Source organism: Lontra canadensis, unplaced genomic scaffold, assembly GCF_010015895.1.
Source record: "Lontra canadensis isolate GAN:19392208 unplaced genomic scaffold, GSC_riverotter_1.0 scaffold65, whole genome shotgun sequence".
NCBI lineage: Eukaryota > Metazoa > Chordata > Mammalia > Carnivora > Mustelidae > Lontra > Lontra canadensis.
In genome coordinates, this window is record NW_022631059.1 from 4,453,787 (window position 1) to 4,478,629 (window position 24,843).

At 43.2% G+C, this 24,843-nt stretch overlaps 1 protein-coding gene across 2 annotated transcripts in view; it reads right to left on the reverse strand.

Annotated features, from left to right (window-relative positions):
- Nucleotides 1-24,843, reverse strand: part of VAPB (VAMP associated protein B and C) — a 49,877-nt gene that overhangs the window by 10,898 nt on the left and 14,136 nt on the right. Inside the window, exons 1-2 of one of the 2 annotated variants that reach the window (XM_032878905.1) lie at nt 21,364-21,382; nt 12,575-12,727 (exon numbers count right to left, since the gene is read on the reverse strand). In XM_032878905.1, the coding sequence (XP_032734796.1) occupies nt 12,575-12,727; nt 21,364-21,367 (157 nt within the window). In that variant the 5' untranslated portion in view covers nt 21,368-21,382. Of the gene's footprint in view, nt 1-12,574; nt 12,728-21,363; nt 21,383-24,843 lie in introns of those variants that run through there. The other variant, XM_032878904.1, reaches the window with a different exon arrangement.

The following is a 24,843-nucleotide window of genomic DNA, read 5'->3' on the forward strand; positions in this document are numbered from 1 at the left end:
AGAGAGAACAAAAGGTCGTTTAAAACCCAAGATCACTCCACCTGGAATTTCACTCTTGCAGATACAGAGGCACAGTTCCCTCCCAAAAAAGCAGTTCTTGCTGAAAGCTTTGGACCAGGAACACAACTATTGCCCTTTCTGGCACCACCAAGTTAGCAAGAGCTCTCCTGTGGATGGACCTGGGGCATTGTTACACACGTGGGCTCAACACTTGACCCTGGGAACAAATGAGTGGACGAGCAGGTCAGCCCCACAGACTCTTCTTCTGAAAGCTAAAGTGTCATCGTGCTTTGTCCACCTCCAGGAACAATGCAATAGGGAAAATACACCTGATAAACTAGAAGGCCGGGGCCTTCACACGTGCTGTGATCTTTCTTGGACAGGGGCTGATAACCTTTTTTGAAGTTGGGTCACGGTGTTCAAACTACTGTCTGATTAATGTTCCTTTTTAAAAAATTTTTATTTATTTGAGAAAGTGAGAGAGCAAGCGTGAGTGGGTGGCAGGGTGGGGAGTAAGAAGGAGAAGCAGACTCCCACCAAGCAGGGAGACAGACACAGGGCCCAATCCCAGGACCCCAGGATCAGACCTGAGCCGAAGGCAGTCCCCAACCAACCAAGCCATCCTGGATTAATGTTAGTTTTTTAAAAATTAATGTGAATTCGGTTTTGAGAATTTCAGATTTCACTTGGCTGTGATAAAATCCTGCCCTGGTATTTATTTAGTACGGGAAAAAAGAGAACTCTGCCTTAGACGACACTCAGACCCCCAGCAGCGCACAAGCTCTAGGAGCCCAACCTCCTCGTCCTTGAGTTTATTTTTCCAGCCGTGAAAGGCCCCCTAGGGTCTGCCACCATGGAGAGCTCTTAGGCTGAACCAGAATTATCTGTAAAAAGCACCCAGTGCACAGGAGAGGACAGTAATCAGAAGTCGTTGCTAATTTCCAGAGTGGGCTCTGTAACTCAAACTACGTTGGGACACAGACAACCAACATGTCCAGAGAACCAAAGCCCCCTCCACCCGCAAACAGCCTCAGAAAGATCTGCTGATCCCCTTGCAAATCCCTGCAGTGCACGTGAGAAAAAAGAGCCAAGAGACCTTCCTGTGGATACCAGGATGCACTAAGGCAAAACTGACCCCTTCCACCTCTCCACCCCACCCAGTCTCCCAATCCACAGTACCTTCACAGCACCCCAGGAAGGAAAGGAACAGGACCTGACCAGTGCCGACTACGTACAGGCACCAGAGAAGGCGCGCTTTCACTGCACCTCCCGTCCAGTCCTCACAACAATCCACCAAAGCAGCCCAGTCTCCCTCAGACCCCACGGCCAACATATTAGAGGACAGAGCTAGAGCTCCACACTGGCTTTGCTTCCAGAGTCAGATTCCACACCCAGGTTCTCAAAGCACTACCCGCAGACCCCAAGGGTCCCCCCATGAGGTGATCCATAAAGTCAACAGCGTGGACATGAGAACACGACATTCTGTCCCTCTGCCGGTGCCGAGCTCTGCGGTGATGGCCGGTGCAGAGCCAAAGTAAAACTCTGTGCCTCAGCACAGGCGAGGCAGGGTCTCCACGTCAGGCATCGCCACACACTTGCAGCTTTTTTTAAAAGACCATTTTCACTTTTAATATCCTGGAGGAAGCAACAAAAAGGATTCATTCTGCCAAACTTCGACCCTTGACAACACATCTTATCACTCTGTATGAGGAAATGCAGGCACACGTGAAGCGCTCCGCTGTCTTGGGAAAGGCGGCTCCCCCACGTTTAGACTGTGAGCTGAACTAGAAGGCTTCTCCCGGAACACCAGTTACTAGAAAGAACAATGGACAGACAAACAATGGTTATGCAGAGCTGGGCAGATGGCAGGTATCTATCTGCTCAAAAAGGAATGAACGGCGCCTGTATTTCAACGGAACAACTCAGAGTAGTTGCTGCCAGTGATAAAATCCAAGCTTTCTACCAAAGGGAGACCCTTGAAAAACATCTATCTGACATCAAGAGCTCAGTTTCCCAAATACTTGAAGACTTTTCTGATGAGATCAGTGATGTTTTGGATATTGTGTCATGAAATGTGTCAACATTTGGCAGATCTACATAATCCACTAACATACAGTATCGCAAAACCCATTCAGAGTGCGAGGGAGCCCAGTGCATTTTAGTGAAACAAAGTTCAAACAGCTCACCATCATGGTTTCAAGGTTCCACATTGTACTCAACTTTAAGAAAAGCGCCACTTGTTAAGTTTTGGTGTGTTATCAAAGTATAATGTCCACAATTATCTGAAAAGGCTACTGAAAACTCTCCCCTTTCCCAACTACATGTGTGAGGCAAAAACGGTTTCCCTTCACACACATTCATCAAAATAACACCTTGTAACAGACTGAATAAATGTAAAAGCAGAACATGAGAATCCAACCTATCTTCTAAGCCAGATGATAAAAGAGATTTGCAAAACATGTCAAATAATGCCAGTCTTCTCACTGAGTTTTTGAAGTTATTTTTCATTAAAAATGTCATTGTTAGCATGTAATTGACTTACTAATGTTATTAAGTGAACTAATACTCTTTAAATTTCCCAGTTTAACTTACAACATGATAAATATTGATATAACCCCCAAATGAAAAGTCTCTTTGGGTCTACAATTTCGAGTATAAAGTGGGTCTTGAGACCAAAAGCCTGAGCCCTGTTATTCTAAACAAGTTGCCTCACATGCCCCTCCAGAAGGAAAATAACCTGGTTAAATAATTCAAGTTAAGGCATCAGCTTTGTGTAGTGCCTCTTGGGAGAAAGCACAGTTTAAAAGAGAAAGCAACCGGGCACCTGGCTTGCTCAGTCGGTGGACAGGCCTGCAACTCTTGATCTCCGGGTTATAAGTTCGAGCCCCATGTTGGGTATAGAGATTACTTAAAAACAAAATCTTTAAACGAATAGATAAATAAATAAAAGAGAAAGCAACTTCATACAAACCAAGCCCTGAGTTTGCACGGATGGCACGCAGCCAGGCCTCGGGTAGAGAAAAGAGCACACGCGCAGGCACGCACGTGCACCTGCTACAGGAAGGGGTCTGAGGTTCCCTGTGCTCCTCTAACCAACCCCCCGGTGGCCGGCTCCACCTCTGCAGACGGGTGTGGAGATCCGCAGGCGCCTCTGGGTGTCCAAGGCGTCGCCCGCACAACTGCAGGCCTAAGAGAGCAGCCGCCTACCTCACTGCCGCGGTGCAGATCTGATCTGAAAGGACAGCTGCAAGTTTATCACTTCCATGTGGACCTTTGCGTTCGACAAGAATGCGGAAACACAGGCAGCGGGTACTGGCAGCAATCAGACCACCTTCCAAGAACGCTGGACACAGCCGGAGGCAGGGTCTTGTGAAATATAAACAAGCATGAGGCTGGCGAGCCGAACACGTGAAACTGGGAGTGACGATCGTGGCCTGCTGGTGAACCTCCATACGCTCCCTCAGGGTCTGGGGTGGCCTCGGCCCTTCCCCCACTGCAGCCACTCTCCCCCCACCTGCAGCAAGTGGAAACGAAGGTGTTTGCCACCCATCAGCTCTCCTCTCCTTGGGGGCTCCCCATCGGCAAGCAAGAGTGAGGAAGTCGTGGCCACCCAGACCCCGAGAGCCTTCATAAACCCTCGCTGTGCCTCAGTAGCCACATCCTCCCCAACTCAGGTCGAAAAGTTTGTGTTTCTTAGCTACTATCATCTCACATCCAATTCAATTTGCTATACCCGATTGGCTAGAACTTTACGAGGACATGACAGAAAAAATGTTGTTCATCGTTTGTTCTTGCAGCTCCACACATGCAAATTTTGACAGAAATTATGTACTTTTTTCCATGACAGGCTATAAAAGAGCTTCCCATTAACTTAATTTATTTCACTTGAATATCAGAGACACTGATGATAAAACCCTCTTAAACAAACCATCTATCCTACTTTTAAAACATATCTGCTGATACTACATTAAAAAGAAGCCGGTTACCAGGAGACCGCTCACCATTCACCAGCGTTAATGCCTCGTGAGTCAGTGTCTGCCCTGTCAGACTGCAAAAGTGGGGTCCTGTTAGGAAAGGGTCTTTGGGGGGTAATAAAACGGTGGGTCAATAAGATCAGACTTTTTTCAAAAGAGAGGAAATGCAGAATATATGTTTCTAAACACCCCCCCTCAGAGAAATGATGACCTCATTTCTGGGGAGCACAGCGGCTCCCCAGGAGAACCCAGGCAGGCCCCCTCCCTTTCACGTGCAGCAGTGTGAGCGGAGCAAAGGTGTGCAAGTCTAACAAGCAGCACGGCACGTGCTTTATTAATTTTTTTTTAGTCTCAGAATCTTACCTTCGGGATGTCCCTCTCCTCGTTTTCCATGGCCGCAATCACAGCTCAGGCCCCCACTGACAACTCGATTTCTCCAACTAGGAGCTCTTCCTCCTTCCCAGTGACTCTCCCATCAGATCACCCTGCACAGCTCCAATATAGACCCTGTCGGTCTACTCTCCCCTGCACACCCTACTCGCCTTCCCACATTCCTGACCAAAAGCCCCCTCAAAAAAAAAATCCTATTTCCCAAGTAAAAGACGATCAGTTCAACTCTTCCCAGTCTCCTCAGCTTTCCTGGTATGGCCCCAGAACAGGTACACACACGTTGGCCACACCTCCACTCCCAGGGTGCTCTGGTATTACCAAAGTCTCTTCTTATCATGTTGGTCTGGTCGTGTTGGCACATCTCTCCCGGTCTCCCTGCCCTACTCACGCCTCAATACACCAACCTTTCCGAGCTTCACCCGCTAATCCCACTTGGTAATGAGGGGCATCTCAAAGTTCGGCACGCATCAGAATCCCTTGGAGTTCTTGTTAAAACACAGGTGATGGGATCCCACCTCCAGAGTTTCTGATTCAAACATCTGCGGTGGGGTAGGGCTGAGAACATGTATTTCTAACACAATACTGATGTTGCCAGCCTGGGGACCACTCCTGGAGAAGGCACATTCAATATATCACTGAACACTGCGGCCACCACCAGAATGCTACCTCACACCCTCGTTCTTCTTTGGGCACCTTACTCTACTAGTGGACACTGCTGACACTAAGATGCCTAAGCTCCTTTCCACATGTCTGCCCTTCTACCCAATCTGACTGAGACTGAGACCAGAACTTCATGTTTTGATAGTTCACATTCTGGGTACTAGTTTTTAACTGCGTGGCAGATGGGTACCTTCTTCCCTCCCAACATTCGAAGAACTCTTGAAGCATACTCCCTCTAAAAAACTCCTTGGGGTAGCACAAAGAGAGGAGGCCTTCTTTTACCCTTAGCCATCTGGCTTCCCTTCTGTCCTATCTCCTGGAGCCACTCTCTCCCACCCGTAGGTTCAGACAGTGGTTTCCAATCTTCCCATCACAACTGTCCCCTCTATATAATCTCTGTATGTAATAACCAAAAGGCTATTCTCTACAAACTGCATTCATGGCAGAGTAGTGTAGCTCCTGCTCTAGTTTTTTAAGGTGACCAGAAACAAGCCAGAACTTGATCAGCTTAAAAGACCAAGGTCATTACCACACTGAGGTGAAGTAATTCTAGCCGAAAGCAAAGCAGCTCAGCACGGTGGGCTATGTACCCTCATCACGAGTAAACTCAGTACTTCTTTTAGGATTCTCAAAATGCTGAAAATACAACTGCTTCCTGGGACTCTGCCTACAGATGCCTACGGATGAAACTACAAGTCTAGCAGGCAAATGACTGTATCTAATAAGGAAGTTACTTATAAGGAAGTTAACACTGAATTATCTCTGTGTTCTCTATAGGATTTCCCAATTCAGTACAGCCCATTTTAGATGGCGAACTCCTCTTCGTCCAGCTGACTTACTCGTGCAGAGACCAGTGTAAACATACCCCGGTGTCACTGGAAGATGAGATGTGCCAGATGCAAAGCACCGACCAAAGAACAGGCCTCACTCACTCTTTTTTATAAATGTATTTAAAACATACATCTTTTAAAAAATTCCAACACACTTTGCTGTTTCCTATAATACTTTATAATGTAAATGGAACGACACGATATAGCCTTTTTCTGATTAACTCTTGGGATTATGAACACACATTACATTCTCTCTCTCTCTCTCTCTTTTTTTTAAAGATTTACTTATTTATTTATTTATTTGACAGAGAGAGAGAGAGAGAGAGATGGCAAGTAGGCAGAGAGACAGGAAGAGAAGGAGGGGGGAGCAGGCTCCCCGCTGAGCAGAGAGCCCGATGCGGGGCTCGATCCCAGGACCCTGAGATCATGACCTGAGCCGAAGGCAGAGGCTTAACCCACTGAGCCATCCAGGTGGCTCCCACATTACATTCTCGCTTAGAAAGACCTACAAGCCATGGCTCTTGGGACTGACGAACCGGAATACCAAGAACAGGCTGCCCTGAGGCTTACATAATTCCAGGTCCCTCTGTTACTTCTGAACATTCCCCCTACTCGCCCTTCGTGATGTTCCTGTCCAGTCCCTCACTGCGGCTATCGCCCAAAGCCCTTTCACTTCATCCTGACCTGTGATGGACAGAACACCAGGACAAGGCTAACAGTGAGGCTAAAGTAAGAGAAGCCGTGCCTGGCTGACTCAGTCGGGGGAACATGTGACTCTTGATCTCAGAGTTGTAAGTTCAAGCCCCACACTGGGTGTAAAGATTACTAAAAAAAATAAGTCTTTAAAAAAATAGGGCCCCTGGGTGGTTCAGACAGTTAAGTCTCTGCCTATAGCTCAGGTCATTATCTCAGGGTCCTGGATCGAGCCCCACGTCAGGTTCTCTGCTCAGCTGGGAGTCTGCTTCTCCCTCTCACTCTCCCTCTGTGTCTTCTCTCTCTTTCTCCCTCTCTCAAACAATATAAATAAATATGCAAGAAGCTATAATGAGAGAAAAGAACATAACTCTTGGCTGCTCCAAACTTGAGCTTAATTTCTGCAGAAAGCTGAAGTTACCATTCACTAAGTGAGATGTTCAGGGTACCTGATAAGTCCTCTTGATCATGATCTTTGAAAATGTAAAGAATAGGGTGCCTGGGTGGCTTAGTTGGTTAAGCATCTGGCTTTTGGCTTGGGTCACGATCCCAGGACTCAAGCCCCAGGAGGGGCTTCCTGCCCGGTGGGGGAGTCCACTTCTCCCTCTCCCTCTACTACTCCCCATGCTTCTGCTCTCTTATTTACTGAGAGTGAGAAGCTGACTCCCCACTGGGCAGGAAGCCAGACTTGGACTCGGGGCTCTATCCCAGGACCCTGGGATCATGACCTGAGCAGTAGGCAGCCACTTAACCAATTACCAACTGAGCCACCCCAGTGCCCCAAATAAATAAAATCTTTAAAAAAAAAAGAAAGAAAGAAAGAAAGAAAGAAAGATGTAAAGAATAAATAAATAGTGTCATACTCCTAAAAAGTGAAACACGGGAGTCGTAAGAAACTTGAGTATCACAGTAAACTTTTTAAAAAATCTTTGAAAAGCATAATTAGCCTGAATTTTAATTAATTTCCTTTTGTAAGAAAACAGAATTTCTCATTTATGTGGTAATAAAGACTAAAGACGTCTTTTAGGTATGAATGTAAGTTGTTCTTATCTGAGAAGACTAAACTTGGTTCATGAAAACCATTTATAAAAAGGTTTCCCTTATCAGAGACTTCCAAAACACATGATCAAACAAAGAACAATGTTGCTGTTAAAATGCCCAAACCCCCCAAATTGAGCTCCTGCTATCAGCACTTGACAGGCGAATGCCTGGCTTCTTTCTCTACGGGCAGTGCACTTACACGCTGGTGCTAATCACCTAAAAGCTCAGCCCAAGGTTGACTGATCCAGGGCAGGCAAGCAGCTCCATTAAACTGAGTCAGCAAAATCTTAAAAGGATTAATTATCAATTGCAATACTACCCAATTACATTAATTGACCAATGTTTCCATCCAAGAAGAGCTGCTGATATGCATTCTCTGTCCTCAGGATTTTACTGGAAGAACTTTATGCTTTAACATGTGATTGAAAGGAGTGCTGGAAAGGGTTGTGCGTCAGAAGCGAACACTGCTCCTTAATTCTCTGAATTTTAATTTAAAATACTGATTCAGACATTAGCAGATTGGTGTTTGTTTGTCTTTCATCCATTTTCAATTCCCAGGGTTCACTTAGTAAAGTGTATCTGTACCTAAATATTGGTATCTTTAATGACTCTTTCCAATGCCCCCCCACACAGATATTTTGCATTTCTAATTTGCCTGGTACAAAGGCAACCAATGTGCATAATTGAACTGCAAATGGAAGCATGCTTGCTACTTTAGTGAAATTAGAATTCAGTGAGGGTTATAAAAATATTAAACTTAATATCATATTACAGGAAGCATAAGTATTTTTGATGGGCCCATAATTTTACCACTTCACCTGCTGTATCTGCTGGCAAACATGGTTTGGAATATTAATGGAAAACTCCCTCATTATTAAACTGCAGTATTAAAAAAAAAAACCTACAACCACTAACAGCTTACCACAAAGACATTTTCAGAAATTATCTACCTTAAAAATATTTTCCCACCAGACATTTCAGAAAATAGATTTAATTTTGTAAAGGTAAAACAAATGGGAAGCCCCCCCCCCAACTGCTTCAAACAATTCATTAATTCAAAAAGTTCTATTTTCCTTGCATTTAAAATCTCAGGGGGGAAAAAATCCAATCTCCTCTTCTCCAATCTCCATTTAAGTGTAGCTATTTTGCTGAGGTCCAGATTTGAATAATTCAAAACCATCTCTAGTAGATGGGGTGTATCAAGGAGCAAAGGCCAAAACCATGGCATTCTGGCCAATTAATGCAAAGAAAAAGCACTCTGCACCCCCTCACCTACTACAATGCCTCATCCAATAGGTACAGACCACAGAGAGAGCCACTCAAAGAATGAGAAGAGACGAGCTAGATGGGCACCCACATGAAGTACAAAGAAAAAGACTCCCATCCTAGACCCAGGTGACTGAACTCCAAACCATCCCTTGGGGAATCTACACATTTTCACCTACAGACACAAAAAGTTTAGGTTATGCCTGTTTCCAACCATTACTTTACCACCTAAGTTTTTAAAACAGAGCTGTTATTTTTTAAGGACTCAATAAGTAATTTGCCACCTTCTGGAGAAAATAACACGACAGGCCAGTGTCTGGACTTCTGACGCACAACGTAAGCTCCCTTGAAAGCTAAGAAGAGTCTCACAGGGTGTGTCAGGAAGGCATCTGACAGCTACGAAGCCTCCCAGAGTCCGTACCCATACAACCCTGATTTGTGTGCCTTCAAAACCTCAGTCCCCCTGGCCAGCTATGTGGGCGGATCTCCTCTTCCTCCTTCTCCTTCCTTCCCTCCCTGCCCCCCTCTCTCAAAGGATGATTTATAACCTTCCGTAATAGCTAGCACATCCCAAGGGTTTTCAGAAATGGGAGAGAAATAATGTACTAGGCATGTCCTTTGCGAGTATGCCGTGACATTCTGTGTGGTAGACAGGGCAATGCTGGTAGTATTTTAAGTTGATTTGATGGCCACCTTTTTGTAAATTACATTTGAAAATTCACTAGTGGCTTTTCACTAGAAAAGAAATGCATATCCTAGAAAGAAAAAGATATATATTTCTTCTTAAAATTAGAAAAAGTCAATTAATAATATGTATGGAATTAATTTATTTCTAAAAAGGCAATTCAAATCTGTACAATCCACATTGAACAAAAAACTAGCCAATTTTTGTCAAAGCTAGTGGGAAAATAATACAATCCCATCCTATGCCATGCGTTCAGTTAACAAGGCACTGGATTATACTCCGTGAGGCAGATACTACGCCTTCCATTTGACAGGTGAGAAAACTAGAACCTAGAGACTTTATTGGATTGGCCAAAGATCACCCAGCAGGTTAAACAGCACAACCAAGCTTCCCGTTCAGGCTCCCAGACCTCACATCTAGTGATCTCTGAGGAGAGTGGGTGACACCAAACGTGGCCATGTATACACCTGGCCTTTGGACAATCGGCACTGCCTGTCTGCTGGTGTCTTTCATGTCCTGAGGCTCCCTGAGGCTTCTCTCCCAAAAGAACCTAGAAACTCTACGTACTCACCAAGATGTCATCATACCGCTGCATTTGAAGAGGACCCTGAAAAACCCAGCGCTTTCCACCTCAAGATATGAATGTCTAATCAATGATACAATGGTCCCTCTGCACAGAAAACTACAAAAATGCGTGGCAGCCTCCTGTGCCAGCTGGAGATGCCGGCCCAGAAATGCACCTGGTACACCTCACGCAGTGAGGTAAATACACACCAAATAGAAACAAGGGAGCCCTGTCTCATGTGCAAACATGTAGGAGTAAGGCCTGTAGACACATGGGCATTCTATTATTCAGTTACTTTCCCCCAAGTACATAACATTTTGAGAACCGCGCTACTTTGTATTTTATATTCATTGTAAATGAGCGCGGGCCGCCCTTAACACTGGTGAGGCGGCTTCGTGTCACCAAAGAGCCACCGAGGCGGGAGCAGAACTGGCTTCAAGTACCAGCTCTGCCACTAATCACTCATGCGACTCGAGATGACGACACCCACCCTCTGTGCCCCCGTTGTTATCTGCAGAAGAAGCGCCGCAGCCACACAATCTTCGTCTTCCTTAAGTTGGGAATTATAAATCAAACCAAATGCCCAGGGTTGTTACCTCAAAAAAATTCCAAAAAAATTTTTTTAATTAAAAGAAATTGAAATAGGGGCACCTGGTTAGCTCCGTCAGTGAAGCATCCGAGTCTTGGTTTCAGCTCACATCATGATCTCGGGGTCATGAGATCGAGCCCCACATCAGGCTCCGTGCTCAACACGGAGTCTACTTCAGATTCTCTTTCTCTCTCTCTCTCTCTCAAAGAAATGAATAAATAAAATCTTAAAAAACATTCCTATGATGGGGGGAGGGATGAATCTTTCTGAAAGAGACACACACATTTATATCTCACACTGGAAAGTATACCTGCACCGTACAACTGCCTGTTGAGGCCGTTTTATTCAGAAATGATGCTGCTGCCCTCTTATTTACCATGAAAATTGGTAATTCTCATCTACTGACAACCTTGCTCAAATCTGATATGGGCAAAGAAATCAAGAGGAAAACCAAAGTCAGTAAAAGAAGGGAATAAAGATTTCAGGTGCCCTTGATTACAATAGAAAAATGGAAACCATATGGATCCAAGAGGCACAGAAATGCCAACCCCTCAGACCCCTTCCCTGAACCAGTGCACTGACTTTAGTCTGGCTTTGGAGCCAGACCCAGCGATCCCCATCCAGGCGGTGTCACTTGCTGGCTCCGTAAGCCTATAGCCACTGGTCTCCTCCTTAGTGCGGGGCAGGTAACGATGCATCCTCACAGGCCAAACAACAGAAACTACTGGAGATAATGCGTGTGCTGGTCCAGCGTAAAGGACACCCTCGATGGAATCTGGCTCTCATCCTCCTGACTTCCTGAATAACAACCCAATTCAAGAGTCCTGATCAGCTCTCGCAGCCTCCGAGAGAAGCACACAGGGGATAGCTGGTGTGGGAGCACCATAATGAGAGAAACCAATGGATGTGGGGAGTAAGAGTTTGCAGAAATGATCAGATAATGAAACACCTTATATCTTTCCAAAGAGGTGAATCATTTTCTCTTACGTGTCAAATGAATAGCCAAATGCATCACAATCAAAATCTGTCATGGAAAAAGCCAGTCAGGTACCCATTTCAATGAGCAGTAGCTTCTAATGATGCAGAACCCTCTGTGACACACAGTCTCCTGATTTTTACAGGATAAACACACACTCCCCCACAGCTCCTCCACAAATACAAAAGGCATGTTGGATCCAGAAGTTCTAATGAGCTGAAAGTTTATTCCATTTCTAAAAAAAACATTTAAACTCAAACCTATCACTTACATCTCCTTAATTCTAAAATCCAATTCTCAATCTGGGCACTTTACTAGCATCTTTTCAAAAGCTGTGACTTTGGAAAATATATGCATTCTCAGACAGAAAGGGAAAAAACCCATCAGACATGCACAGAACTTTCACCCTTGGAAATATTCCAGTCTCCTCAGTCCTCACCTCCCCGAGCTTTTCACCATCAGTAAAGTGCAGTTACCAATCATTGGGAATGACATGAGCCTAATGTCAGAAACCATTTAGCTTAAATAAGAAAATAACTCCATTTAGTGTTCTCCCATAAAGTAAAATTAAGTTTGTTTAGCCCTTTTTTATTTATTGCCAAAGGGCAGATTTAATTTCAAGGGAGTGAAAACCAAACTCATTCTGAAGCGAAGTCTGAAGTTACCACTTTACTTTTGCTTTAACTATCGAGGCGCAGAAGGCTGTAAGCATTAAACCAAAGAGGCATTAATTATGGAAAACCGACAGAGGAGTGGGACCCACTAAGCTTTTCAATCAGAGGGCGGAGGGACGAGGGAGACGTCTACTGTCTTATTCTGTTATACCAAATGCAAAATTTAAGAAATCTTACTGGCTCTAGGGGGACTTTTTAGCCCCCTCATCGGCCTCCAGCTCCAGGACTTACCAGACACGTTAACAGAGGCCCCCGCATCGATGATCCCACTGTTGGGTCTCACGCAGTACCTACGCGGTGCTGTGGTCTTCACTTTAAAACACACGTTTCGGTCTGTTGGGTTGCCGAGCTTTAGGTTGGTGGTGACGACATCGGTGAAGGGACCTGTGGAATGAGGCAGAGACTGACTGGACACCTTGTGAGGAAAGTTCAGAAGACTGACTGCTTTACGTTCTGGGGTGGGGAGGGATCCGGTATGTGGCTGGGGGAGGTTGCTCCCTATCCCGGATGGGAGAAAGGCACTGGCGCGAACGCACTAACAGCAGCATCTGAGTTCACCGTGCTTCACCACAGCGCCGGGCAACCTAGGTCAGCGCTCTAACGCCCAGTCTTTCCTTGCGACCTCACAACTTCACGGTTATTGTCATTTTACCAATAAGAAAATGGAGGCTTGGGCAATCCTTTCAGGTCCCCTCCCTCTTCAGGAGCTTTAAAGTATCGCTCAATAAACTATTGCTCAATAATCTCAAAAAAAAAAAAAAAAAAGGAGAAAGAAAGAAAAAAGAAAACGGAGCCTCAGCAGTATGTGCTTCTTGTCTAAGTATTCATGCTAGTTAGTGGTGGGTAGTTAGGATCTGAACCAGGCAGCCTGAAGCTAAGACCAGTTCTTAACCTACATTAAATACTGATTTCCACAATCAGATGAACTCTACCAGGGAGAATCTGAAGGATTAAACTTAGGCCCCACAATTATCAAGGGCAGAGTGTGCCAAGAGTAGCAGATGTAATAAAGACTTTGAGGTGTTAATGGTCTATAAACACAGAATCCACCCCCCCCACAAACACACAATATGGTACTGTGGCCGTGACGTTAACCAGAGCAAGTTCAGAGTCCTGCTAGGCGGCCCACACCTGAAACGTCCCATTCGGTTTTATAACTACGCAGGCGACTGGAAAGACTGAAACAAAGCTCAGTGCCCTGAGGGTATTTTTTTATTATTATTATTTATTCATTTTCTACTTTATTAGATTTTTTAATTAAAAAAGTAAAACACGCTTCTTAAAACAAGCCAAACAATAAGAGATGTATAAAGAGGAAGTTAATAAGCTTTCCCTTGTCCCCTGAGGTCTAACGGGGGAGATCTTCTCACATCATCTATGCTTATACAAACAGCACATGTGCGCGCGTGCGCACACACACACACACACACACGGGGAGGGAGACAACAAATGGATCACACTATTCAGGTTACTCTGAAACCTGCTTCTTTTCCACTTACCACTCTACTGTGGATACCTGACCACGAGGCTTATTAAGGAGTCAGTGGGAGGATTGACTGTAAGACCTCCTAGGTCCTTTTCAACCTCTTTTCAAATTGACATCTTTTCACCATGTAAATCAGTGGTATCTCTGTGTTTCCTCCACACAAGCTCTTTACTACTATCTCTACATTTACAAAGAAATAGGTGGCGGGGTGGGAAGGTCTGTGCTGCTATGTTCACAAACCAAGAAATACATAATGTTGGTTCATCCGTTCCCTAAGGAAACCCAACAAAGACACTCAAGTCTGCGCCTTGAAAGTTTTTCAATGAGACTCTAAGTTTCTTAAGATAAAGATGATACCTTACCAGTTTTTGTATCTCCAGAATAAAGAATACATTGTCTCTCCAGGCACTGTGCCTGGCATCTAGTAAAGGTCTCAATGTGTGTATCTAGACAGACGACAGATGACAGACAGACAGACAGACAGGCAGGGAGGAAACTACCTGGTGGATAAGCATTAGCAAAATTAAAATCTCACGCTACTTTCTCGCCTTCAGAAGTGCTCAGAGTATAAAAAATAAATCTGATGTGGGCTTAACTTAAATATAAATTAAGAAATCAATAATGATGGAAAGGAAGAAAGGAAAAGGGACTCCGTTCCAAAATCAAATAAACTACAACCAGTTCTGCCACAAAGCTGAGTCTGAATTCGTGAATTTGTTCCAATGTGATTGATGTGCATATTAGGGGGACAATCTGAGCATAAAACAAATTTCACATTTGCTTATGCATGATTTCATCTGCAAGAAATGCTAGGTGAACACAGAAAAGTGCATGCAGCTGAACCAAGCTGCCTAGAAATACACAAATTACACCCTCTACACACACCTCAACCCCTATCAGCTACCGCAGCTCCGCTATGGGCGGGCAGCCACACCCACCCACACCCAGTGTCACCACCTGCCCTCCTTCCCCCCACTGGACAGTGACCCACGAACTACACCGCCACAGGCAAAGTTCACGTCTTCTTCAAGGTGAAGTGCCATGTTTACCGAAATACAACACTGTGTCTCCCACCCATTTAATGTTTGTAAAACCGCGATTAGGTTCCTGTCTGTGTGTGCAGATGACCAACAAAGTTTATGAACAAAGTTTATGAACGTTGTGCACTTATAAGTTCACCTCTCTCTTGCAAGTCCTACAGTGTTTATCATGCTATTTTACGTGGCCTGGTGATTTTTAGGAAAGCATATGTTGCTGCATTATAGTACAATCAACGGTACCACTGAGTCATCTATTGTATGAAGTTACTCACACTAGAATTTCTTCTCATTCCACAGGCAATGGCACCTTCAAGAATGACATCCTAAAGAGACTGTTTCCATTTGGTTATCTTTCTAATAAGTCCTGCCTCTGGCCCTCTGGGATGAGGCATTTTGTAGGTGCAGTTGTAGCCAGATGTGGGTAAAAGCATCTTGGACAGTGCATCTCACCTACTGACGCCCATCACAAACGACCCTCTCACTACACTCGAAGTCCTCTCCTTACTGAGAACCAAAAGCTTACCCAAGAGGGCAGGTACTCTGTGGCCTAAGAAGAGTTTCAGCTAAGATGAGGGCAAGCCACATGCTGACACGCTCCATCCTTGTATCAAGTTTTTGGCATCAAGGGAGAAACAGTATCCTTGGTGCTAAAATGGTGTCTGAGGGATTATGAAGGCAGCAGCTCCCTGTGACTCTACCCTTTTCCACTCTCCACAAAGCACACAGTCTGACTTAACCCCAGTAAGACTCTTTGCTTGCTGAAGAGTGGAGATCACTTCAGCAGTGGTAAAAGGAAAAAAGAACAGCTAAACAGAACTCCGATTTTCTGGGGTCAAAGACAGCAAACACACACACCCACACACACACACGCATGCACAAAGGCACACACACCACACATGTACACATTCCCTGGCCTTTACAGAACTACCAATCACAAGAACTCCACCGACGCACAACTCCAGCTCAAATAACTCTACAATGCTGGGACAAAAGAGATGAAAACAGACAAACCATGTGTTTACACAAAGAGACACCTGAAAAGGGGTGGGCTTTCAAATATAAAGCCTGGGAGCAGGGCCTGGGAGAGCAGGTACTTAGCATTTGATGGGGATTTATAAAACTATCAGGCCTTAACGTTTTCCAGATATAAAGTTATTAGTTTCAACAAAACTCTGTCTCAAGAACATGGAAGCATCTTCAGATTGGAATGCCAAGAATTCATAATAGCCCACAACCACATCCAAAAAAAATACAGATTTTCCTAAGGTGTTCTGTTCTGTTGGTATACTTCTGTTCTGAAGTATACTGAGCAGAAAATAGGGTTGTTGGCAAGATTTCACTGTGATGAAATTGAAAATATTTACTTGTTTCCAACTCAGTTCGTAGTGCTCTTCCTCCTTGCCCTACCTCAAGAAGTTGGGGGTAGGGGCGCACCAAAATGAGGTGTTTGTTGACCCCTTACACTGACCTGTTCTTCTAGGTATTCCACAAAAATAAGCCAAATTTAACTGTAAATACTAAGTGAATTTTGGAAATCCCCCCCCAGTTAATTTATTACACAGTAATTTTAATAATGTTTGACATTTTGAATCACAAAAAAGTAGTCTAAATTATTAAAAGACAATATTTGTAGTAATAAGCAGGATAAATAAATAACCCAGATTTCTCCCTCAACACTCAATCCTGGGCCTTTGAGTGTTTGGGATTTCTTGCACTTATACAGAGTTTTACATGGAAAAATCTAGAGGGAACTATACTGAAAATACATATAAGTGAACTACAATGTTAAAACAGCGAAGTCTCATGAGTTAAAATCTAGACATTTTCTAAAAACAGGCCAGCCCTCTTCTCCCCACCCTGGGCAATGTACTCTAAGAATTTTATTGAAAACAAATTATATTTGATTTGAGTAATTATAGGAAATAAACCATGTTAGTGATCTCCTTTCCCCCTGTATTAATGAATTAGAATATACAAAAACCTCAATAAAAATGATGTAAGAGCTTATGAGCATCATTCAGATTTTTACTAGTCACTTTCATTTCATAAAACTGCCATTTCCATTAAAGCATTATGTAAAAAATGGGATTTTACTATACCAACATGCATATTTATCACCAATGAATTTAAACATTGCTTATAAAGTACAGAGTCAATTTTATAAATGAAATCTCCTTCAAAAGTTAGACTTTTTCCCTCCAAGAAATGAAAAAATGATTTGGAACCTCTAGAACCACAGCACATACTTTTAATCATTTTTCTTTCCAATTTTCTGTTCCTTATTTCAGATAATTTTTTTACAAAACTAGAAACTAAGGATCTCAACTGTGAAATGAAGGCCAAAAAAATGCAACAATATGAACTCGGGAGAAATTGGGACTAGTCCTTAACATTTTAATTTTTTGCCTTAACAATCTGAGTAATATTCTTTATGCTCTATACTATGCTACTCATCTGTGAAAATTCTTGAGTTTGTAGCTGCTCACAAATAGCGATGACTAACTTGGGTATGGTCTCCCTGACATGCTCTAAATGGAATTTAGAGAAAGCTAATAAGCACAGTATAAACTATTTTCTCCACCATGGCGTGACTTACTGTCATTCTGAAGTGTGTATTTTCAGACAGTAAGATCTGGAACTCACCTGTCTTAAAGAATACAGAGACTACAAAGCCAGCAGAAGTCTACGTTGCTCTAAAGGTGAAAGGAGGAACAATTAATTGATTCAGTCTTACAAACATGGAGCCTTGGAATCATAAAGTGCTGGTTTAAAGGCCAAGGAAAGAAGGTCAGAATCCAGCAAACCTCAACGGGAAGAGGTCAGGTTCAAAGTACTGTAAATGTCATCAAAAATGGCTGGATAAACTGATCAGGCAGGAAACACAAGAGCGCTTTGTAGACAAAAGTATTCCATTAAATCTTTAAGCATTTTACCAATCTATGCACAGTGCAAGTATTGTACCTCTTTTCTGTAATCGTTCCTTAGTTTATTCAGAGACCCAGAGAGAAAAAGACCAACAACAGTCTTCCTTTCAGGAAATGCAAATACGATTTTTACAAAAGAGGAAATTAAGAGCTCAGGTCCCAGTGACTGTACAAGGTAAGAGGGAACACCGCCAAGTGAGCTCAAAATTCCATCTTAGCCTTGCTCGTCAGTGTGGCCTCAAGCACATCTTTTCACCTCATCGCAGAAAGCAGGACAGAAGTTTTTACGGGGTAAATACATCATTTCGTTTTTACTCAGCAATTCAATTTAACTAGAATGAATATAAACACACATACATTCACACAAAACAAGAAACTGTAAGAGTCCCAGAAGATAACACGGAAGAAAGCTAGATGGCCTTGGGTTTGGTGGTGACTTTTCAGAGACAACACCAAAGGCACCATCCATGAAAGCAGTAACCCCAAGCTGGACTTCATTAAAATGAACATCTGCTTTGCAATGGGCACTGTCAAGAGCACGATCAGACAAGCAGGCCACAGACTGGGAGGAAATATTGGCGGAAGATGTATCTGATAAAGGACTGTGATCCAAATATACAGAGAACTCTTAAAACTCGGTAAGAAAATGAACAACACAAAAAACAGGCAGAAGATCTGAACAGATACCTCACCAAAGAAGATATATAGATAGAAAATAAGATAAACAAACGGGAAAAAATTCAAATGAAAAGATGTTCAACATATGTCATTAGGAAACTGCAAATTAAAGTAATAATGAAACAGTGAGATATCAACACACACCAAGAGGGCCAAAATCTCCAGCACTGACACCCTCAAACAACGGCCAGGGTGTGGGGCAGAAGGAGTTCTCATTCCTTCCTGGTGGGAATACAAAATGGCACAGCCACTTTGGAACAGCCTATCTGTTTCCTAAAAAAAAACAAAACTACACATACTCCTGCCACACAATCCAGCAACTGAACGCCTTGGTGTTCACGAAAACAGGTCAAAAACTCATGTGCACACAAAAGCCTGCACATCACTGTTCACAGCAGCTTTATTCATCCTTGTCAAACCTGGAAGAAACGAAGATGTCCTTCAGTAAGTGAATGGATAAATTTGTCCATCTAGACAATGGAATATTATTCTGTGTTAAAATGAGCTATCATACCATAATTGAGATATGGAGGAATCTTAAATGCATATTACTAAGTGAAAGAAGCCAATCTGAAAAGGCTATATCCCATAGATTTCAATTATAGAACATTCCAGAATAGGCAAAACTATGGAAACTGAAAAAGACCAGTGGTTGCCCAGACTTGAGAGGAGAAAAAGGACTGAATGGGGGGTACCAGGGGGACGGTCTGGCCAGTGAAACTACTCCGTAGGATACTACAATGGCAGACACATATCACTGTATCTATTTGTCAAAACCCACAGGACGTACAACACCAAGACTGGACCTAAGGCAGACTATGGACTTTGGGTGATAATGATGTTATTTACACTGGTTTATCAGTTTTAACAGATGCACCTCTCTGCTGCTGAATGCTGACAGTGGGGAAGGTTGGGCACCTGTGGAGGCTGGGGTACATGTGATCTCTGCCTTCTGCTTAATTTTGCTGTGAACTTGAAACTGCTTTAAAAGACAGAGCTTTTTTTTTTTTCCAAAAAGAGGAGAAAAAAAGTATTTGGACTTGGTATTAGTAAGTTCTGGTAGCACCCCCAACATTTCTAATACTGAACATTAATTCTGAAATATTTATGCATTTTATACATGTAAACATAATATATATATATATATACACACACACACACACACACACATACATGAAGAAAGATGCTTTGCTTTGCAAAGAAATTGCTTTTTTTTTCCTTTATCTGGAGTTCATGAAATTCTGGTGTTAGAAATACTTATCCTTCGTTTGTAATATGTTCTTCACATGGCTACAATACTCTGAAATGTAAACTATATGTGTTACCAAATAACTTATATACCAAATTGATATATAATCTATCATGGCTCAGCTTTCCAGATAGAAACTTCAAGTTATTAGCTCCACAACAGCTTTTCTCCCCCTGCATAAAAAGAGCTGCATTCCTTTATATTTTTGCAAACACAATTTAGGTACAGCATCTCTCCTTTCTTCAACACTTCCAAAAAATAACTTACCATATTTCACTTCAATTCTGAAAAGATTACCTTCTGGGAAAGTAATAATCTGTCTCTAGCACCCTAGGACTAATGACGGATTTTGTTAAGACAATAAAATCATGCTTGAGGTGTCAATACAATAGACTCTGTGCGTGGGAAAAGTATATAGGAAAGGGGAGAAATGGACACCGTGAAGTAAAGTCTGGTGGATATCTTACAGATATCTTTACAATTTATCCCTTGGCAGTCTATTTCCATTACAGTATCCTACTGCCTCCTGCTTTCCCTAACCATCTGCAATGCACCAATCCTCACATTTTTTTCCCTTGTTTATGTAAGTGTTCCCCTTCCAAAACTGAAACTCCACGAAAACAGACATTTCTATCCCTCTTCTTCACTACTAATCATCAGCATCTAGAATACTTCCAGACCTAAAGCAAAATACTCAGTGAATTTTCTGAATGAATGAATGAATGGCCACACTGTGATCCTAGCTATTTCAAGCAAAGGTTTTACTCTTCATGCATGTCTCCCCTGTATGCACAACCAGGGCTCCAGGTGAATGAAGGCCTGAGACTGCTGCCACCCCCCTCCCCAGCACTATCACCCTCTCTACCTTCAGCACAGGACTTCTGTCACCTGACACCTCATAGGTTCCTCTCCTGCTGCCCCCCCCCCCAGAGTAAACCTGCATGTGAGAGGAAGCTGTGCCTGTCCTGTTCATCACTGGAGGCCCTGAGCCCACAACACTCAACCATAAGCAGTAAAGGGGCTCAGTAAGTGTGTACAGTGTCAATGAATGCCAGACTTCCTTAGAGGCAACTCAACTCTGATTCTGGCACATTTCCTGTAAACAGATGCTTACTCCATTACTGGGATCTGAAGTCATGATAAACTCATGCTGTTCATATACAGGCTGAAGGAATTAAAAATGTTCACTTGAGTCAATAATATTTTCATCATTACTATTCTATGATAATTTTGTTTAAAGTCGCCCCCCTCTAAAAAAATGAAAAAAACATATCACAGTAACAGACAGTCAAAGAGGGTGAGCTCTTAAATAACTATGAATTCAAGAGTAAGGACACTGGGAGAAGTTGGTTTTTTTTTAATCTATTTTCTTGATTGAATTGTTAGCTCACACATTAAATCAATGCTTTAGAAACAAAAATAAATCTTTGCAACCAATGTGTTTTTAATGGCAGACATTGGATTCCAGTATTTCAACAAAAAGCCTAACTGCGTACCTCTATTTTGAAATAACCTCAAAGAACCCTACGTAGACACATCCTGTTCCTGAAGAAATCTTAGAATGCAAAGTGCTCTCAATTAATAAAATAATCTTTAAATTAATAAAGTAAATAAAATACCCACAGGAGACAGACACGTCATACCCATTACTGGAGCAGGAGAATCAACACCAGGAACACTCACTGGTGATCCCAAAGGCGCACCAGAAGCCAGCACCACCAACACAGACTCTACCAAGCTTTCAGGCTGTTTATTCAACTCTTGAGTCTTCTAGCTCCTTTGGAGCAGAAAGAAAGAAAAGTCAGTCAGCCACCAACTCCATGGGTGGGAAAGCTAGACCACAAAGCACTCTACTGTACTCTGAGAATTCAACAGACAGCAGTACTGTGCACGGCCTAAGGTCAAACTCAGGAAAGCTACCCGAAAAAGACACAGCTGGAAACAAGGAAGCGCTTCGAACTGAAAGCTCTTTGTAGCTTATGTTAACAGATAAGCACTTATTATTCGGACCACACAAAGAAATTATTGTTCAAAACAAATATGCCATATTCTTACGAAGGAATACTATACAACTGAAAAGAATTAATCAGACCTTTATCTCTACAGATGGGTCTCAAACGCATGTTACGGGACACGTAGGCTCTGACAGCACACGAAGTCTAACAACAGTGGCAGCGGTTCACACTGAACCCTCTGGGGAGTGAAGGAAAGAGAGGAGGCTGAATGGGCAGCCATACCCTCACATTCTTAGGGAAATGTACTTATTAAAGAAAGATTTAAAACAAGTTTAACAAATTATTAACATCCAGTTATTCTGTATTTGGGTATTTATTATATTATCTGTATTTTTCTGCACTTAAGTGTCTTCCCACATAAAGAAAGCTACCTGTAGTTGATGTCAGACCCAGGCAATGTCTGAGGTCATTTTCTTAACCAGAATGCCCTGTATATATATTAAAATACTGGAATCCTGAATTGTGGAGTTGTTAAAACCAGTACAGCTACATCAACAGCCATTCTTGTGTAATTTATAAAAACCAAGGTTATCATTCAAAAACATGTTTAAAGTAACAGTGGTCTCACTAATTTCAGACAAAAATCCAAAACTAAAATTTTTGACAAAGTCTATTTTAGAACTGTGAAGACTAGACGCCTTTTCCCCTCTAGAGAGAAACACTGTGGCTACTTTTCTTTAATGCAATACGTTTTTTTCTAAATAGAAAAATATCTACAACTACTACGGAGGGGTTAAAACTGCATAACCCTATCTATACTCAGCACTAGACGGAGTCAACAGCTGAAGATTATTTTAAGGTAACAGTACACCTGACTGGTATGAATTTCATCTTTCAGTTCTAAAAGCATCTTAGACCATTTAATAACCTGAATTTTTTCAATGCACAATCTTTTTTTTTTAAGATCGTATTTATTTATTTGACACACAGAGGAAGATCACAAGTAGGCAGAGAGGCAGGCAGAGAGAGAGGGGAAGCAAGCTCCCCGCTGAGCAGAGAGCCCGACGCAGGACTCGATCCCAGGACCCTGAGATCATGACCTGAGCCGAAGGCAGAGGCTTTAACCCACTGAACCACCCGGGTGCCCTTCAATGCACAATCTTTATCCCATTGTAACAAACATCTAATAATTTTTCTCTCTTTAGAAGACAAAAATAATCGCAAGATTATAGTGCTCATGAAAATAAAAGGATAAGCGATATTCCACTCCAAATAAAATCCCACCTAAACAGGAAAGTGGCAAAACAGGGCTCATTTTTTTCCACACAAAGCAAGAAGAGTCGAGACAGACATTATGCCCAAGTGAGGGGTACGAGCAGTAACATAGCAAAGGGTCCCGGTTCCTCATGGTTGTAGCTGCGGTTTTAACTTGACTGAGTTACAAACTAGCAGCTCAAGTCAAGGACATAAGGTCAGTAGAAGTAAAAACTGCCCCCAAATGTTCAATCTTTAGTGAAGATGAAGGCACATGAAAAGCTTCCACATCAAAATCTACAAATCCCAATTCACAGCAGACACACAGAGTGAAGCAGAACGCATTTCGCATTCTGCTCCTCTATGGTTCCCCCTACATTTTCAGTTTGTGAACAGCAAGGACGAGCAGAATGTGGTTTATCGGTCAGTATGGTTTCCTTTCCAATAGAGAACCTAAGCGGCTGTAACAGTGAAAAGAGAGTCTCAACCAGGTCAGCAGCTTAAACAAATTCAACCAGGGACCAAGGAGAAAGGCTGTGAGAGATGAAAAATATCTTCCACTTCCCCCTTTATCTGCCTTTAGAAATCATACTCATTCTCCAAAGTTCTGCTCAAACGCCTTTTTTGGAAAGGCTTACCTAATCTCTCAATTAAAAAAAAGTATTCCTTCTAATACCATATCCTAACAGGCTAATGGTAACCAAATATATATCCGCGCCTGGTCCTTCCTCTTCCTTGATCATGGCTTGCAGGTGTATTAAACATCTGAAGCCCCAACAACACTCTTAGATCCCACTCCCCTTCCCCAAATCCGTACTTCCCATCTCAGGAAAAGGAACCACCACTCACTAAGTTGCTTGGGCCAAAAGCAGTTACCCTAGACTCCTCTCTTCCTTCCCCACTCCACACCTACCTTCAGAAGAGATCTGGAATCAGAGCACTTCTCACCACATTCTCTCCACCGCCGCAGTCTCTCGCATGCTCTGGGCCTAGAGTCTTGCAAGTAGCCTTACAGCTTGCACACATACCATTACCCACGCATCTCACACCTCTCAGAGCCTACTCTCCCTAAACCCACACCGTGGTCTTTTAAAAAGGGACTCCTGGGGGCGCCTGAGTGGCTCAGTGGGTTAAGCCTCTGCCTTCGGCTCGGGTCATGATCTCAGGGTCCTGGGATCGAGCCTCGCATCGGGCTCTCTGCCCAGCAGTGAGCCTGCTTCCCCCTCTCTCTCTGCCTCTCTGCCTACTTGTGATATCTCTCTCTCTCTCTCTGTCAAAGAAAGAAAGAAAGGAAGGAAGGAAGGAAGGAAGGAAGGAAGGAAGAAACTCCTGCTCTGAATCTTCCACGGCTTCTTATCTCACAACAAAATCCGAAGTCTGTCCTGTGGCTGGCCCACCAGGAAGGTTCCTTCTCTCTCTCTGAGTCCATCTCCTGAGCTACTCCATCACTCCTCCACAGGCTCAATGATCTTGCTGGTCGCTGAATACACCAACTCAGTGCCACCTTGGGGTCTGGCACCTGTCCCTCCCTGCCTGGAATGCTCTTCCCCCAAATGTGTGTATGGCTTGCACACTCATTTGATACAGGTTTCAGTTCAAATATCACCTTCTCACGGACATGGCCTTCTCTAATCACCCTCTTTAATATAGAACCCCTTTAATATAATGCCAAACCCCTCTACACTGTGCCCAACACCCTCCCCTCCCACTGTCCCATTGGCTGGCACCATGTTATATATATTTCCTGGTTTTTTATTTAGTGCCATCTCCCCCGCACCCCCAGGAGATGAGCTCACTAAGGCAAAGGTTTTTTCAGTTTTTTCACCTTGGTCTCTCAAGTACCCAGAAGAGTACTTAGCACACTGCAGGCATTGCATAAGTAACTGATGAATGAACTGTCCAGGTGCTGTGCTA